Source organism: Lutjanus erythropterus, chromosome 13 (genome assembly GCF_056507025.1).
Source record: "Lutjanus erythropterus isolate fLutEry1 chromosome 13, fLutEry1.hap2, whole genome shotgun sequence".
In the NCBI taxonomy this organism is placed as follows: Eukaryota; Metazoa; Chordata; class Actinopteri; order Lutjaniformes; family Lutjanidae; genus Lutjanus; species Lutjanus erythropterus.
The window spans coordinates 21202827-21221573 of NC_139329.1; the positions used below are offsets into that span (position 1 = coordinate 21202827).

Consider the following 18747-nt stretch of genomic DNA (forward strand, 5'->3'; position numbering starts at 1 on the left):
AGGCCTGTCCAACCTCAAACCACCTGCAAAAGACATGGAGGAAAACAACATCAAGCCTGAGGAAGGGGTACGTGTCCATGAAAGTCCACAAAATGACTTATGAGGGTTATTAAACACTGGTGGTTTGAAATAAATATGAAATCTGTAAGTGGTAGATTAATAAATGTGTGCCTCGATCCCTGTATTTTCCACAGGGCTATCAGTTTGGCATCAAAAGTCAGGAAGCATCAGTGGAACGAAAACCAGATAAAGAATCAGATATAGTCATCTCAGATATGAAGGTGTGTAGCAGTGTGAACCATTTTGATGCAAAGTTTGAATATGTTAAGAACAGCAGTGTAAATACAAATGAAAAGCAGTTTTGGTGCTCATGTACTGGACTTTATTGACATTAAAGCAATAGAGGTGCACAATAATTTTGAATACCTTACATTATGATCCAAATCTATTACCTTATACATGAACATGGCTTGTGAGCACAATTCTTGGGTAAAACTTGGATGTTTCTCATTGAATTAGCTGTTAGACTTATTTTAGTGAGAAGGGTTGATTACAACCTATCTAAAGGCTTTGCTTTTAATTTGCCAATTTAAGAAAAACATTTAAAATTCACTTGCTTCATTACTTTGCTTCATGAACAGGCCACATTCACACTGTCACTCCAAGTTCTGGGCAAGACGAAACTCTGAAACCCCACCTTTTAACAGGTACATTTTTCAAAGAGGACATTGATCTGTCAAATTGCTAAAAATAAGCTTTTCTTTCATTCTTAAATATTAATACTTGTAAACCACGTGAAGCTTCATAGGAAAAAGTCTGCTTCAATAAATTTATTGTGCAATTAGGCCAGGACTAAATCAAATACTTCAGCATGTGATTGGGCTCTGGGTTCTTCTTAGTAGATTTCATTATCCCAGCACAAAAAAACAAACAAAAGCCCATCTAACTAAGAGGTAGAAACACAGGCAACTTTGAAAACGTTACGGCGGCACACCAATGATTACAACTTTTTAAAATATTGTAACATTTGGAGGAGGATGAGTATTGCAACCACTCATGTAATAAAAGACAATAAAGAGGACAGATAACAAAAGGGGGAATCTCCTAATGTGGGAGACAGTCGCAAAAAAAAAAAAGATCGGGTTTATAGGTTGACTAAACACGCACCTTAAATCATTTTGAAATATCTCATCAGCTTTTGCTTCACTCTTATTTCAGTGGGCCCCCTTACCATTGATCATACTTTCTGAAAGTCACATACTCTCTTTGATTTTCACTATACAGGAATCATTCTGCAGCCTGTCTGGTGATTTTAAATCCCCCCCCTCCAATGTTTTTTTTTAAGGATCACGTAAGTGCAATGGAGGGGAATCCAGGCTGGGCCCCTACAGAAGATCACAAAGCAGGTCACTGACAAGACCTTTTTGTTAATGGTCTTGTGTCTTTAACTAGCATTAGCGAAAAGGAGCACTTATTTCACTTATTTAGGGGGGAAATCCTACACTTGAAATTAAGCAGTTTCCTACTGGGAAAGGTTCAAATCAGTAAAAATTGAGTGGAAATGAAAAACATGCAATACAGTGAAAAAAGAAAGTTACAAATTCAACACAGTCAGAGCAAAAAAAAAAAAAAAAAAAAAAAGAAACACATGGTTGAGCCACTCCAGACTTCAGAATTCATGTAGCTGATCAGGACACAGATCCAAAATCAAACATCCATTAGGCAACAGGTCAAATGATGCTTCTCAGCCTATCATTACGATAAGGGTGGTAACACATGAGGCCCTACAGGTACAAGCTTTCGGTTTATATTTGCAAAACAGAAGCAGCTGAGTGCCACGTGGTAGTGGTTAAATTAAGCATGGAGTTTAATAAAGGAAAGGCGACTGTAATAATATGATGAGGTCGAACTTCTACACCATGATGCTTCTGCTTGGTTTCTCAATCTGCTTCATCCTCTGACTCCTCTTCCTCTGCCGTCTCCAGCCAGGTAAGCCACTGGTTGACCTGAGGGAGGGACAAAAAAAAAAAAAAGAAAAATTCTGTAAATTCCTGCCAATTTTCTAAAAAACATTTATTTAATGTGTCGATTTAACTTTATGATCTGATGTTTATAAACAGCTGAGGATAATCACACATTAAATGGTTATTTCCTTCCTTGAGAGCAAGCCCATCACTGCAGATGTTTTATTTAAAAAGACAAACAAACAAATCCTACAATCCCCACTCAGATGTCTTTATTGTACCTGGAACAAAGCTTTTCCTTTTCCAGGGAATTCTTGGGTAATATCTTCTTTCCATGCAAGGAAGGCTTCTTCTTCAATGATCTCCATGTCGTAGAAGTTGACAAAGTAGCGCAGCAGCATGCCTTAGTAGAAAGATGTTTTTAATTAAAAGCATTAATGAATGTTTCCACTAAAAACCCATGTTCTACTAGCAATGAAGGATAATACATTAGGGTTGCAAATTTTGTGCATTTTCCTTAACAGATCGCTGAAAATGTTACCAACTGATAAATCATTAATAAGGTAGAAAAACTCATGTTTTTATTCCTTCTGTGTAATGGAGACACTTTATAAACTTTTGGCATTTCTGATATATTGGCAATAAGTTAATTATGACTCCATCAGTTTCATTCTAATAGACTGTCCATGACTTGGGGGTGTACTGTACCTTTAGGGAACGAGCTGGCGTTGCAGTGCACCTGCAGGGCATACAGGGCACTGACCTGCAGCTCGGTGTGGTCGTGCAGGAACTTCTGCATGACGGGCTTGAAGGCCAGCAGCAGCTGTTTCTCCTGCTCCAGCTGCTCTTTGGAGGGGGCTGCCAGCTGCTCGTCGCTCTCCGCCATGCACAGCTCCTGAGAGATGTACTGGAGGAAACTGGGAAAAGACCAGAGGACAATGGTCAATAACAAAAAATAGAAAGAAAAAGGCGCTAGTGAGGCACTGCAGAGTGCTTGGATGAAGCACCTGCCGTTAAACCTGGGGGAAAAAAAACCTGGCGCTCAGGAAAAAACACCATGTGGACACAGGTCCTTAGGTGTTCATAACTGATCAAAAATATCAGGAAAAAAAATAAAAGAATAACCTAACTTAAACACTGCAATGTTTGAGACTCAGTGTTCATCAAAAACCAACAGCTGATTATTTTTTACCTGGTCATGAGGATGTTGACAAAGCCTTTATCAGTGTGGAGCTTGGGAGAGATGTTGTCTTTAATCCACTTGTAGATGGACTGTGGAGAGGGGTCTGCCTTTATCTGCTTCAGCAGCTCCTTCTCCAGCTTCAGCAGCGGGAACAGGAAGCTCAGGCCCTTCCCCTCCAGAATCTCCAGCATGCGGTCCTTGTTCTGATCGATTTCTGCAAAGAAGAGCGGTTATTCAGCAGGGATTATGATGGTTATAACTTTTGCCTCAGTGGGATGTATTCGGGGAGTTTATGAAGGTTTTAAGAGTTGGATCCTGGATTGGAATGTCTGTAGGATGGACGTACCTGGAAGCATTTTCTGCATGTTGACCTTGCTCTGCTGGAAGAGGTCGGTGAGCCACTCTCGGTCCTTCAGCTTGGCTGTCTGTTGCAGGCAGAGAAGGAAGAGGGGGAAGTGGGTGCCATTCTCAAGGGGGTGAGCCAGCTCTGCCACGCTCACCAGCTCTGCTATGATTGCCCGAGCCGCAAACTGGGCCAGGTAGGACTTCACCAGGGGCACATCCAGCTCGATCTTAGGGCACTGGTCCAGGACGTTGAGGAAAGCCTGCACGAGTACGTTAAATTAATTACAGCAACCTCTACAAGCAAGAGAGTAAGCGAGATTGTTTCCTCCATTTTTAAGCAAACCCCTGACATAATGTGTTGATTTAACAGATGCAAATATTTCTACCAGACCAGTAACTGCTGCTATAACCCATGACCATTATATCTTGCTAATTTATAAATTTTAACTTCTAAACAATAAGTGTATACTAGGTTGAGTGTGATACAAAATGTTGGATGTGTGTACCTGCATAAAGTTCTCTCCGGTAATGAGGCCCTCAGTGCGGAGTGTGTGAATCAGAGTGCTTGCGTGTTCCTTGTCCTCATCAGGACGGTCCAGGGAACACACGATGATCTTACTTAGCATCTCTGGCAGGAAGTGCTTGGGAGCCCTCATCTCTCGCACGCCACTCACAGCCTCAGTCAGATTCTTGCTGTTCAGGTACTCAGTCATGATCGCCTCCTATAGTGATGATTGAAGTGTGCAGAAATGAGCTATGGCTACTTTAATCGCCAACTATTTGTGCTCTCAACTGTTGTGAAAACTCATAAAGTCTTAACAAAACCAGAAATGTATAACCTCCACATCTATCAACCATCATAAATAAATGGTAAATTGATAGTTAATGAAACTTAAATTAATAGCTACTTTTAACAAAGTTTAAAATAATGTTTATGTGGTTTTTAAACTATTTATTAGCAAATATTAAGTTTAATCCAAATAATGTTTCAACATGCACTGCACAGTATTTATTAACCATTTACAAAATATTATTTACATTGGGTGCAACTTTACAATAATGTTTATAGGCAACATGTTCTCACTCCCAACTCGTGACATGCAGCAGCTTGGTTAGTAGCACTTCAAACTACAACACTTTGCAGAGTCCTGCATGTGCAAAAATTATGTTTGAGGGCTACCCAGTCAGCCAATAATAAATAAGCAACGTCTGGGTAGGTTTTCAAAATAAAAGGCAAAAAAAGTACTTCTTTAGGTTTAGGAAACCAAACTATTTGTAAAAATTTAGGAAAAGATCATGCTTTCAGTCAAAATAAGTATGCTACATACTAAGTTCTTAAAGGTTTACTAATCATTTGCTCATCATTAACAAATACTTGATATAATTTAACTTTTTTTAATTTTTTAACTATTTTGATTTAAGTTTAATTGCAGCTCCTACAAGGAACTTTATTATTTTGCAGATTTTGAAGGCTCCTGTGGACAAAAGTAGTGTTTCCACTGTAATAACCACAAAATATAACATCAAAAATTACATTCATCACCAGAAAACTCTCCTCCTGTTTCATTTTAAGTGGCTAATGTACTACTCATTTTAACTCTGCCAGGGAAAATGTCAACAGGTTTGTTTCATCTGATTCCAAAGAGAATCCGACCCCATGGGGAAGCATTAGGATTAATTTCCATTATGTATATATTGCTGCAGTTCTAGATTGAAAACAGTGAACGGTATAAAGGTTTTGTTTTGCCTACAGTCATTTTGAGCAGTTCCTCCCTGGCAGGAGGTGGTTTCTTGTTCGTCTTCTGAGGTTTCTCTTGGATGGGCGGCGGGTTGGTCTTCAGGCCAAGCTGTGGAGGCTGAAGCAAAAGGTCATGTGGTTATCACACAGATATAGTTTCACCAAGAAACCATCACAGTTTAAAATGACTGGAGAGGTTTTTTTTACCTTTAAAAACATTTTTTTTACTCTTTTCAGTGTTTCACAACAGCTCTCTACCTTTCTCTTTGTTTATGTTGAACTAACCTGTCCCAGAGGAGGGGTTGAAGTGCGTGGGGGCTGGGCACTGGGAGGCATCATGGTGGGGATCTGGGGCTGGAGCTTGGGTACCTGGTTCTTGTTGAGGAGGAATGACTGAGCAGGTCTGAGGCTGATCTGTGGGACCACATAGCATCACAAAGACAGTGCATAAAAAAAAGTTTAGTCAGTTAGTCCTTAAAAAAATCTGTATATTTGCAAAATTCATGTCTCTCATGCCCTCATATCTCATAATCGCAATCAGTGGACCAGCTACCAGTTTGAAAAAAGAGGAGGAGGAGTGGAGGATGGATAGGAAAGACAGATGGAGACAGATCAAAGACAGAGTAAAAGGTAGAAGAAAGACTAGTAGCAGGTTGTGTTCCTCAGAATAACGCGTCTTTTTATAATCACTGGGCATGAGGGCTTAAAAAGTGGTGATGAATGGTGAATAATGTTCCTGCCAGCTACAAATAATTCTCGTTACCTCATCCGCATTAAGCTGTCCTTTCTTACTGAATCGTGGAGGCATGTCCTTAGACTGAACCTGCTGCTGTGCCATGTGGTTCTGGTTCTGGTTGAGGAAATGCTGGTTCTGAACCTGTCAGAAAGTCACATGGGTGTAGAGTACCAGTTTTTAAACTGTGAATGCTGGATTTGTAGAGAAACATTGATCACTCTTGCGTGACTGATAGTAATTTCTACTGTTGGCAGAATTACCTGGTTGGACTTAACAAAAGACTTTGGCCCCATGTCAAACTGTGACTGTGGTGGAGGGGCAATGTGGCCACCGTGACCGTTGAAGAGCGGGTTGGTGCGATGGCGTCCCATAGTGGGCGAGTACCTATCCTGAATAACCCCCGGGCCAGTTCCAATCCCACTGCCTGAGAAAACACAATACAAAGATGTTAGTACAGATTTTACACAAGCAGAAGAAACACTTGTGTATTATATGAAATGGACACCTTATTTTATCAATTATACCTTATTAAATAAATAAATAAATAAAATAAATAAAGGCCCATACCTGGCATCTGTCCAAACATGTCGGCCAATCCACCAAGAGTCTCCCTGTCCAGTTTCACTCTGTTGGGCATGAAGGGGCTTTCCAGGAAGAAGTCCATCCTCATCCCCTGAGACATGGGTGCTGGGATGAAAACACCCAAATCCTACAGGTACACACAAAACAGAGCTGGTGTCATGAACTGTCCAATAACAGGATTCCAAGTCTAACCGAGAACTCAGCTTGAGTTTTGAAGAGCTCCATTTTAACTATATGATTATCATTAAACTGAAAACAAGGGCTGAAAGTGATTAATGAAATTAAATGGTGGTATCCTTGCTAGTCAGAACAGAAATATTACTTGGTCAATTATTTATTAATATTTCATTAATGTACAATGCCAGTTAACCATTGCCTCCAAGAGATGCAGCTGCCCACCACCTCTTTCTGCACTAATTGCCAGATGTTGTAATCAAGTAAGGTGGAAAGCATAAAGTGGAACAGTGACATCCTGTAAAACCACTCCAGTATGGCAGTATTTTAATACAGCAAATGAAAACATGGATGTATATATGCTGTATCAGAATAAACTGCAATGTAACCACTTGACTGGAGCAATGTGTAACCACATTCAGCCAGCATGTGGATATTAACCTGCAAGGAGCAGGCTACTGGTGCTATGTATGATATTGTAAACCTGCGGATGATTATTCTGAAATTGGTAAGAAAGCTTAACTCATTTAGTGAGTTGTCATATTCTGTAGGATGATGTGCAATGTTCATAATGCACAGCACAGAGTGCCACACATTTAAGTGGAATTTAAATTTCTGGTTGATTTAGTTATTGAAAGAATGTATTAATAGCTTCAAGTGGCTTTTAATACATGTAATACTTGACAATGTTAAGTTACTGGTTAATAAACTTTTTTCAGTCTTTTTTCTTGTTGACTTTTCTACATTAAAATTTCTATCTAACTGAGTGGGAACTTAGTCACCAGAAACATCCCTACCGGAAACTCAATAACATGCTGTGGATGCTTTTTTCAGGACAATGTTGTGTTGACTCACACTCCTCACGAGTGGTTCCTTGCCGATGTGCTCAAACTGTTCTTTGTAACGAAGACAGGGTTATAATTATAAAGTTTATTTATGGAGCCCTTTAACACAGGCATGCCTCAGCCTTAGCTACTGCTGTTGGAAATCAATTATTAATCCTCCCAAAATGTGGGCGATCTTAACAGTTGGCACCATAATTTCACCGGACTCACTTTCACTGCATCCTGACGGATCTGATTAATCGTCTTTGGTCCGTTGTCGATGAAAGCCTTGCGGGGGACCCAGTTGTTTTCTCGCAGTTCCACTGTGTCTTGCAGCAGGAAGCGGATCCTAGCGGGCAAATCCTTGTTGTTCATTAAGGATCGCATACGGCCAAAGTACTGATCCATTAAAGACTGGAGAACAGGTGGAGAGAGGAGGGAGACAGTGAGGGCAGGCAGACCTTGTACATACAGTGTGACAGCCAGATTTATGTTAGCACTGGCTTTGAGCCAAGTGGGGCTTTAGGTGAGGCTGCTGCATCCAGCCAGATGCTGGGCTTCAGCAAGACCTGAAATGACCTGATCGACCCAGACAGCACCACAGAGGCACAGAGGAAAGAACCCAGCAGACTAAAAACAACCCTTATCAGCTAAACCCAAAATGTAAAATGTCCAGTTTGTGTTCACCACCCAGAAAATCTTATAAAAATTAGAAAATTCTTTACTAAAGCCTTTTGGGTTTAACTTACAGCTGCAACATCACAAGTAACGGGTATATACTACTATCCAGCATACCATAGTAAAAAAGATCACACCGTGCACATTTACTTTTCTAATTGGGATGCGAGAAAAAAAATGTAATATGTTGATATAAAAAAATTACTAATGCTTAGTCTGTTAGCTCGATGCTAACACATAATAGGAATTCCAAATAACATGCTAACAGAAAATAGCATTGCAGTAATATCTTAACTTACAGACTAATGTTCCTGCACATGCTTAAAATAAAATGATGTATGCTCAGACTTTTGTATAATGAACTAATATTTGTTCAACCAAAAACCCCTTCTGTTTTCATTCCTTTAAGGGCCATTGAACATAACTGTGTTATACTGCACACTGTAACACCATGAAGCTCTGATATTTTCTGAGACACTTATCATACAGTGAAAATCTCATATCATTGCAACCCTATAACTTATAAACAGAATATGAATTATCTCTTGACATGTAGTTCTAAACACACAAAAACCTACAGAAAGCCTCTTCAGACAGTTATGGTTCCATAAAAGGTTGGAGCAGTTACCTTTGCTTTCTCATGGTCGAGTCTCGGCCCCACTGTCCTCATTATCTGACAGAGGCACTCCAGATCCTCCCCCATATCCTTGAGCTGGACTCTCTTCTTCTTTTCCAGAAGCTTCAGAAAAGATTAAGGAGAGCAGGAAGGCAAGGGGTCAATCAAGGTACTCTCCTCTGTTTTCATTAATGTATGCTGTTATTTCTTTTTGATTACAGCTCAAATTTCAAAGGAGGTGAATTTCAAACATGCAGAAAACTCGAGCCAGAGCACGTACTGTTTTGATGCACTTATGAAGGATAGATTCGTGGATGAGGTCAAGTTTGCCAAGTTCCCCGATGAATTTAATGTTGCCAAGCATCTTGATCTTGGCAATGGCACGCTGCTCCTCCTCTTCAGAAGTAAGAGGGTTGTCATGTTTGTCATAGACTGAAATGAAAGGAGGGACAAAGGTTAGTGTTTGAGAGGACAGGAGATTCTCAAGTCTTCTCAGCCAAGCCTTTACAAGATACAAATCATATGCCGGGGACATCCTCATGTATGTCTTTTGGAGTAATTTTAGACCTTTTTTTAAGACTTCTACTTAGAGAAATGATTTATTAAGATATTAGACATGGATCAAATATATATAAATATATTATAATATATGAACCATGTCAACAGAATACCCACAGCATTCATATGCACACAACATGAATGTGTTTTATTCTTTGTGCATACACAGAAACAAAATGTGGATACTGATTTCTTGAAATAATGTAGGCTACAATATAAACTATGAAATATGCTTAATAAAAAAACAAATACAGGACATTAACAGGCCTAGCCCAGAACTTGAATATGAGAGAGATATCCAGTTTCCATCATTAATGGATGACATGTACCAAATATTTATATATACACTAATTAATTAAGACTTAGGGTATAGATTCCCAGACCATGATTGAAGAACCACTGAGCTGGAAAGATGCCGCATGTCTGGTAAGATACACAAAGACATCCACTTACTTTCAACATTTCTGGTGCGGTTCTCAAATTCATCTTGAAGTTTGGAAATCAGCAGTCTTCTGAAGGTCTACAACAAGAAAAAAAAACATTATCCATTGCTTAGAAGTAGCTTGGTGAAAAATATCAAAGGAAAGCACAGATTACAAAAAATGAGCTGAGGAATGAGTTTAGTTTTATAATGCTGTACAGATAAGTTAATAATAATGACAAAATAATCCTTAAAAAATCCATCAGCATTTATCAGGGTAAGAACAAATATACCAGGACTTGAAAATATATTTAACTATCCAGCAGAATGTGAACACTTACTGTGCTCTGCTTTTGGGATGTTTGGATCTCAGATGAAGGGCCATCAAAGTTTGGTGCGTCCTCTGCCAAGCGCAGACATAGCTGAGCATAGAGCGAGCTATACTTCGGCTCTTCTAGGGCTTTGTCTACAATCTGAACCACAGCAAGGGAGGAGGAGGAGGAGAGAAGGGAGAAACCAGAGAGGGACCACTCAGGTCATTAAAACGTGCAGTGTGTATGAGTCACTCAGAGCTGCCTGCCAAGAAAGGATGAATACATTTCCATTAAGCAGAGTACTGAAGAATAAAAATGTGCGCTTACCAGCAAGATGATTCCTTTAAGGACGAGTTTTGAATCTACGCCCACGTTCAGGAGCTCAAGGCATAGCTTGTCAAACTTCTCAGGCGTGAGTTTGTTGAGTATGCTGGAAAAATAAAAACAGGAGGGGAAGAGAGAGGCAGACAAAGTCAGTCTGACTATGCAAGATCAAGCTGTTGGCATGACAGGCGTTTAGCTGGATGTGGCGATGTGCCCGAGTCTGGTAAGACCACCTCAATGAAAACAAATTTGATCTTGAGTATTTGCACATCCCCCTCCTCCTTCACCCTGAGGCTGACGCTCAACTGATTTTGCAATACACCAAGGTTACCATTTGTGTAAAATAAACCTTGTTGACATTAGTTCAATCTGCATTTTGCATTTTAATCCTGATCAGAATTCACAGCATCATTATCTGAAGCTGTAGTTCCAAAAAAACACTGTTAGACCAAACAATTGTAGTTACAAAACATAACTGTTAGTATTCTAAAAGTGGTCCCTTCAATGCTTACTATACTTTTTTGTAAAGCTGCAGGCAAAGTGAAGAAACTTATTTCAGCTTTGAGTTAATACAATAACCTATTCTCAATCACCTTTCACTGACATATAAAAAGCAACAGTTGAGAGCTAAAATCGGGATTTGTTATTTATATGGTACGAATTATATTAAAGCCTAAACGCTCCTTTGAAAAGATGACCAGACCCATGATAAATGCAGATTTATTCTGGGTTGCTGAATCAGTGTGACATGAGTACTGAAGACACCAAATAGCGAGACTGCTGGGGCCCATTTCTCAAAACATTTAATCTAGATCTGAATTATCCAGATAGGATTAAATCTCAAAAGAGGGTATTTCAAAACCACGAGATGTGATCCTAATTCCTACTTAAATTGGGATACAGATTTGGTAATCCAATACTGTCCATAATCCAAATCAAATGTTGTTTTGGGGTACTTCACAACTCCAAGGTGCAGATTAGGATCGATTTGATGCTAAAAATCAGAAAAATCCTGATTCCACAGCAAGGGTGGATTCAGCATGGATTCAAAGTTGAAGTTAAGACATGTAGTACACATGACATATTTAATCGTTTTTGGAAGAACTAGAGGAACAACTGAATGTTTAAATGGGGTGCTGAAAAGACACTTTGCACATCTGAACCACCCACGTGAAAAGTATGTAACATAACAAGGTGTTGCTCATTGCAATGACAGATGGCCCTGACCTACCAACTGTAGCACTGCAGCCAGATGTTATGTTATACAGCTGTGTGTTTGGCATTTATTAGTCTATCAGAAAATTCTTTGAAAAAGCAAGGACAAAACCTACAAGATCAGTTTTGTCTACAATAGAGAGAAAGGATTACAAAATCTGGACAATTCTGATCTACATTAAAGGTTCTGAAATTCTGTCCCCCTGGTTTGAAGCTCAGTGTTCGTTTTATGTTCATGTTTAAGTCAAACTGAGTTATTGTTATTATATGGCATTAAGTCTCAGTTGTTTTCTTTCAAAAATGATCATTTTATAATTCTTCACACTTCTGGACAAATCTGCAGCGTCACTTGATTTGCTCTGACACGGTGCAACAGAGCCAATGAATAATGATTTGTAAATCCACAGGCTTTGTTTCCTAAATCTCATGATCCACATTAGCTTTGTCATTCTTTACTGGCTTTGTTTTTATTGAGAGCGTAGCATTCTGTTAGTGTGTGACTTAATGTTTGATTTTCTGATCGGGAATTTAGAAACGCATGTCAGCAAAAAGAGAAACCATGCCCAGGATGATGAAGAGGGAGATCCATAGGCTGCAGCTCAGTACGGATCAAGTGGTTTATTTAGTAAGTACTAAGGTTGTCAAAAGTACCAATACTTCAGTATTAGTCTGATGCCAAATGTTTATCACAATAGCTGGTAATTATAATAACAAAAGCACAGCAGCTATTAAAATAATAATGTCAATTCAGTTCCATCTTTATTGTCCTGCCTGACATTAGGCTTGCAGCAAAACCAGACAATGTTCAGTTCTTTCAATATCTTTCAATATATATATATATTTTTAAATACTAGCACTGTATCAAAGTTAAAATTCTGATAGTGTGTCAGCTCTAATAAGTACTGTAGGACCTTTTTATTTTGGTATAAAACAAAAACAACAACTTTGCAGATTTCATCCAGCTAAATACCGCCTACCTCACCCTCCTCTTCCCAGAATGTAGGACAAACTATGGATGCCACAAAATGTGCGAAAAACATGGCAGACTCTGTGGAAGAGGACCCAGACCCTTTACAGATATAAGTAATTCCTTCTAAAGTAATGAAAACACAACAATTCTTATTTTCCTGATGATTATATACCGATGAAAACATTTACCAAAATTAAATTCAATTTCTGTCAATAAATCCCTTAACTCTTACATACTGGTCCTTTAATTATTGTACATTAAGTACATACGCAATGATTTACTCAATTTTTCTTAACTCAGAGAAAAGCGTAGATCTTAACATTTGCATCCTGTGGTGGCCACCAGTGAGACTACATTCTTGAGGGAAGCATCTCTCCATCTTTTGTACTTGTAAACATCACCTGACACAGAGGGGGAACAGGGCTCGAGTGCCTTTGGCAAAGCACATGCCATTTTAATGACCGCAGAACTAAGCAATTCAACACTCTATTTCTGCTGAAATTCAAGCAAGACCCCCAGAGGGGAAATTCTGGAGTTTTATCTCATCTTTGATAGCTTCAATAGAAAACCGAATAAAAACAGCATTATTTTCTTTAAATCAACCTGTTCTCAAGTTCTGCACCCTTTATCAAACACACTATTCTAAATTCCAAGACATTTCCTGGGATTTTCCTCTGAGGAGCTATACTGGCAGCCCTGAATAAAATTTTGCAAGCCAGACCACACCAACTGTTTATCAGATAGGCTTTGTAAATAAAGCAAGAATGGGAAACTGCACACATCTGAAATGGCTTTAGTACCAACAATCTTGGAGCCACGAGATCAAAATTCTTGCACACTGTTTCTGAGTTAAGTCTGGATAAGAGTTGAGGTGGAGTTAACAAAAAAATGGTGCTTTTTGTCCCTGGGGATGGATAATTAACTCTTCAAATATGCATAGAGGCTTGAACCTTACCCCCTCACTTTCCTGAAGATTGCATCATGTCGCTCTTTTTCGTTGCTGGAGTTGACATCTCGTCTAGTGCTTCGTGAAGGAACCCATCTCTGAACGCTTTGCCCTGGGGTTTTCCCCAGGAACTCGCTGTAGAAGTACAGAGAGAAAGAAAAAGAAAAACAACATCAGAGCTGGAACAGAAAAATATCTCCAACCCTAACCACTTACAATACTTTACAAGTTTTTTTTTTTTTTTTTTTTTTACAAGGCACTGTACACTCATACTGCCTCATATAACTAATTATTTCAAATAAAACTCATGTGTTTTAGATTATTTCTGCAATCAGTGAAAAAATATGTTACTGTTTCAGACCAGTGTGACTGCTTCGCTACCCATGTTAGGCAACACTTTCCTCCTTTTTCACTTTTTGCTGATTCCAGACTGTCCAGTTGTTAAACGTATATGCACTATCTGCAGTTGACAGACAGGTTCCAGGACTTCAGAGTATAAAAATCAAAGACTTCAGGAATTCAGATCTGCTAAAAATCAAGTTGTCTTGTCCACTTTTTCTGCAGTCTATTAACAACAGTCACTGGTGCCACAGTATTATTGACTGAATCACTATAACTAGAAAATGCAAAATGACAAACCTGTTGCCGACAGTCTTGGGATAGTGCTGAGGTGCACCCCTACCACCTCCTCCCCCCGAAGAAGCACTGTAGAAGCAAACACAAGGAGGAACATAACTGGTACTTGCAACACTGCATAACATGGAATGAGCTTGTATTTTTACCTCACAGGACACAAGATTAATTGCACTGCTTATTCATACATTCAACACTTTTTTTACACCAAAGGAGTGAGAGCCCTTGGTTGCCAGTGAGATGACTTTACATTTTAATGCAGAATTAGAAAACTGATCTCTAAGAATTTAACATTATCAGCCACACAATTATAAAATATCTTTATTAAATGTGTTATAAAATGCTAACTTAGGGTATCCTTGCCTGTTTATAGGATAACTACTCAAGTTTAAAACTCTGTAAGTTATCAGAAAACCAATAAACCACCGACTTTACAAAATAATTTAAAAGAACAATTTAAGCAGGAGCAAGAGCTTGGCCTAGCCAGCAACTTCACAAACACTGCATGATGCTTTGCAAGTGACCGCCACAACGGGTTGGAGAGCCAGTGATGCAGCTTCAAGAGTGACAATGCACGTTCTAAAGAGCAACGCCAAATGCAGTACATTTAAGGTGATGGCATGTGCATTAATGGACCAAGTCAACCACATGGAACAAAGCCAAGGAGACAATACACATAGCCTTGCACAGATAAAACCAAGGGCTCTCACAGTTCTCTGGTTTACAATGGGTGATTGCTCACCGTATAATTTAATTTTGCCACTGTTCCACAGTACAGATTCAGAGTACTGACACGTTTTTAATGTCACATGGTACAAAACGAAATAGTGCGCACAGTTCACAGTAGCAACGCACCGAAGCTGTAAAACAGTCATCTAAAGACTCATTGAAAGCCTCAGTGTTAATGTCCTACCTGAATTTTAGCTTGCAGCATTGCAAAACCAGCCAGTGTTCAATGTATTTTCAGTAACAGCATTGTGTGTTTGGGTTGTCATTATTTTTTTCTTTTTCCCACAGAATAAAAAGATGTACTTTTTTTTTTTAACTATTGTCCCAAACTTGAAAAATCTGGTACTTTGGCAACTCTGCTGTAGTGTAGATGTAGTGTACTGCTGACAAATTACACTTTCAGTTTTGATCAGCTTTATAATGCTTATCATTTTACTAAACAGCTGAGCTGTTACTTAAATTAAATAAAGATAACTATTAGAGTGATTACAACTTCCCTTATTCGGCCAAAATATCATGTGAAGTCAAGGTACCATGCACGGTTTCAGGTGGAGTGGAAAAGCAGAACATGTTATTTTTCACTGACTGCTCTGCTGCAGCTATTTAATCTTAAATACCATGGTCCAGTGATACTCAAATTTTCACAACAGTGTGTGGAACTGCAAGTCAATTGAGCATCTTGCTGGTGACTGATAATATGTACATTCAAGATATATTAGGGAATTTTGAAACATTTTGCTGATCAATACAACCAATTTGCCAGCTACCAAATAACATGAAAACAATTTTTTTGGAATCCTTTTGATAGGGTTCACCATAAATCTGCAACATTAAAATCCTCCATGCTAACTTCTACAATCAACATACAGTATCCCAGGGCTTTTGAGGCTTCAATACAAACATTTCAAAACTGTATCCAGGGTGCTAAACATCCTGTCACAGTGATTCTGTATACTGTAAACTGGGTGTGTGCTGCCACTACCACTGTAAAACCAACAGGACAGAAATCCTCTTAAGGCTCATTATGTCTACCCAACCCCCCTTTTCAAAAGGTTTCACAAAGAGAAGTGTCCGACAGCCATTTTGAGCCTTCCCGCATCCTGCTTTGTTCATAAGGCCGGAAGTCCCTGCCCAAAATGCTAGCAAAGGGATAACCATGGAATAAAGAAAAGGATTTCCATGCTGGTATTTCCTGTACACAGGCCATGGGTTATTACCTGAAACGAGAAGCACCCCCTTCTGCAATCACACTCTCCACTTTGGCGGCTTGACAATGAAGAATACTCAAAAGAATAAGAATAATAGGAGGGGATGGGGAAAACGGTGCTGAGGAAGAGAAAGGGGAGTGCAATTAGTGACTGCATGGGGTTGGGGGGAAAGCTTTAGCTATAACAGTCTTAATCAGACATCTGACATGGCATAATCAGTTATAGGAGGACAACATCTGTTAGCCTACTTAGCTAGATGAACAAGGGATAGCTCACCAAAAATGAAAATTCAGCCATTATGTTCTTACCCTTATGTAGACTGAAGATTGGGTTTAGTTTTCAGTCTACAAGACACTACTGGAATTTCACAGCAAATCAGCATTGCAAAATCTCACAAACAATTTCAGTGAATGGTGACCAGTTTTCAGATTCTGCAATGTTGTTTTTCTGTGTTTTTCAGTGTTTTGTGGACTAAACAACTAAACCCCACTTTCAATCAGCATGAGGGCGAGTGGATAATGACTGAATTTTAATTTTTTGGTGAACTATCCCTTTAAGTAGCCAGTTCTTTGTTATAGGCCTAGCCACTGACGAAAAATCAAATCATCCTAGCAACCCCTTTGCCGAAGTAAATCATCGTTATAAACATGATACCTTACACATCACAGCTGTGTATCGATTAGCATGCTGCGTTCATTGACATCAAATGCCAAAACATAGGAATCTGTGCTCGTCTTTTCTCTGCTACAACAAAGCAGAGGTGCGTCAGCTAACTAGCTAACGCTAACTAATTAGCTGGCTATGTTGCTACATCTATACGTTAGCTACGTCACGACCTTAGAAAGATGTTTACCTCGTTGGAGTTACACTATTTTATACAATTTGCGATGTGTTGAATCGGTTGTGTAACCTTATGTTAAGAGAAATGTTTCCATTTGCACTGGAATATTGTTGTTGCCTAAGCCAAGATACTTTGTGTTGATGTGCTATTAGGATCGACACAGCCTGCAAACCTAACGTTTAACGGTTCACCATGATGCAGTGAAATGGGGCAGGGCAGCGTGGTTAGCCGCTAATGTTTCCATCGGCTGTGCTTGTGTCGCCATCCCATCATGGCTTGACACTTAACATCAAGGATTCAAGGCCAGTTATGAAGTGATCCTGGCCCCGGATCCCGTGTATGGAACAAAATGACACTTAAACGACGCACTGCTATGTTTATTTTCCTATTACTAACAGTTTAGAGTAGCTAGGCGACGACGCCATTTTCTACTTGAATGTAAATCAGCTGAGCCATCGCTAAGCTAGGCTATCTGCCGGCTCCGAAGCTAATATGCTACAGTTAGCTTCAGCAAGCTGATGTTAAACGTTTAGTACCGTAGCTTGCTAGCTAGCAGGAGCCATTTTGGATGAGCCGGTGGGGTTCTGTAAGGGAGAAAAAAATCTGCCTTACCTTTACCAAAGCAACTTCAGTTTTATATTGTTGTGTGACTACCAAAGAAGAAATAAGACAATTGTAAAAGAAAAGCGGGTTATGCGACGGATATCAGGAGAGCTAAAGGCAGAAAGATGACCGCACAAACACACACATCAATCTTCTACTTGCAGCCTGGCTTGTTTGCGTTAGCTAGCTGGTACAGAGCTCAGAAGCTTGATGGGGGACAGGAAAGTCACCAATTTGCATTGGTCACGTATTTTGTTGCCATGTCAATCCTGGCCAATCACAAGAGAGATATATTATTAAGGCGTTTCCAGCATCCGATATCACCCAATGAGACGTATTTTGGCACATAAGAGACCGCCCTCTTTGGTTGATTGACACACAATTTAACATCTGCAGTGCAGGAAAAGATACTGTTATCAGCTCAAATTAACCTAGATAGAGGCATTAAATTGCTATTACTGTAAGTAAATAATCTTTTTTTTCAAAATCATTAAAAATATTATTATATTAATTCTAATATATGTCAACAAAACTTCAACAAATTCAGAATGTATAGAGGACTTCCTTGCTCATATCTGGCATATGAGCTTAAATTGTTTTACCTTTAAGCAATCTAATTTAATTTTTGCATCATATTACCTGACTGTTTAATTATTTCATGACTTTATGGAATAGGCTACTTGTCCTCAACAAATTTAAGGTGTAAAAGAAATTACAGTCCTCTATTGTTTTTCTACAGCATATATTTTTATTTGGACAATACCAAATGTCGTGATACTTTTGACCAAATACCTCAATATCAGTATTTATTGATTCTGTATAGGGATGTAGGGATGATTATTGGTGCTTTCACAACATATTAACACTGAGATTTTGATAAATAATTATAGTAATGACTAAGTTATACAAATACAAATACAAATGACTAAGTATTACATCTGAGCTGAGTGTGACGTTAGAGGAAAATGGCCACTGTGAATGCAGTGAATTGCTTTTCAATTTTTTTGTTTCGGGCAGGGATCAGTTCAGAAAAGGTTACTGCAGTGGGTCATAACAACCCACAATCCTGATGTTTTTGTGGCAAGCTTATATTTTATTGGCTTTGAGCAAGAACTACAGAGTAAAACATATATAGTATAATGTGT

The 18747-nt window shown here is 39.1% G+C and overlaps 1 protein-coding gene and 1 non-coding gene across 2 annotated transcripts in view; both read right to left on the reverse strand.

Moving 5' to 3' along the window:
* Positions 1 to 359: 359 nt before the first annotated feature.
* Positions 360 to 18747, reverse strand: part of eif4g2b (eukaryotic translation initiation factor 4, gamma 2b) — a 71902-nt gene continuing 53514 nt past the window's right edge. The window contains exons 2-21 of the mRNA XM_084734079.1: positions 16168 to 16276; positions 14228 to 14293; positions 13598 to 13723; positions 10461 to 10563; positions 10161 to 10292; positions 9852 to 9918; positions 9121 to 9272; positions 8853 to 8963; positions 7778 to 7960; positions 6534 to 6675; positions 6227 to 6390; positions 5994 to 6107; positions 5516 to 5644; positions 5244 to 5348; positions 3999 to 4214; positions 3494 to 3752; positions 3157 to 3361; positions 2673 to 2881; positions 2246 to 2367; positions 360 to 2006 (exon numbers count right to left, since the gene is read on the reverse strand). Coding sequence (XP_084590205.1) covers positions 1941 to 2006; positions 2246 to 2367; positions 2673 to 2881; positions 3157 to 3361; positions 3494 to 3752; positions 3999 to 4214; positions 5244 to 5348; positions 5516 to 5644; positions 5994 to 6107; positions 6227 to 6390; positions 6534 to 6675; positions 7778 to 7960; positions 8853 to 8963; positions 9121 to 9272; positions 9852 to 9918; positions 10161 to 10292; positions 10461 to 10563; positions 13598 to 13723; positions 14228 to 14293; positions 16168 to 16276 — 2780 coding nt within the window. The 3' untranslated portion in view covers positions 360 to 1940. The remainder of the gene's footprint in view (positions 2007 to 2245; positions 2368 to 2672; positions 2882 to 3156; positions 3362 to 3493; positions 3753 to 3998; positions 4215 to 5243; positions 5349 to 5515; positions 5645 to 5993; positions 6108 to 6226; positions 6391 to 6533; positions 6676 to 7777; positions 7961 to 8852; positions 8964 to 9120; positions 9273 to 9851; positions 9919 to 10160; positions 10293 to 10460; positions 10564 to 13597; positions 13724 to 14227; positions 14294 to 16167; positions 16277 to 18747) is intronic.
* On the reverse strand, positions 5743 to 5927 carry LOC146316508 (small nucleolar RNA SNORD97). Its single transcript, XR_014771819.1, has one exon. It is a non-coding gene; the product is annotated as a small nucleolar RNA SNORD97 (small nucleolar RNA).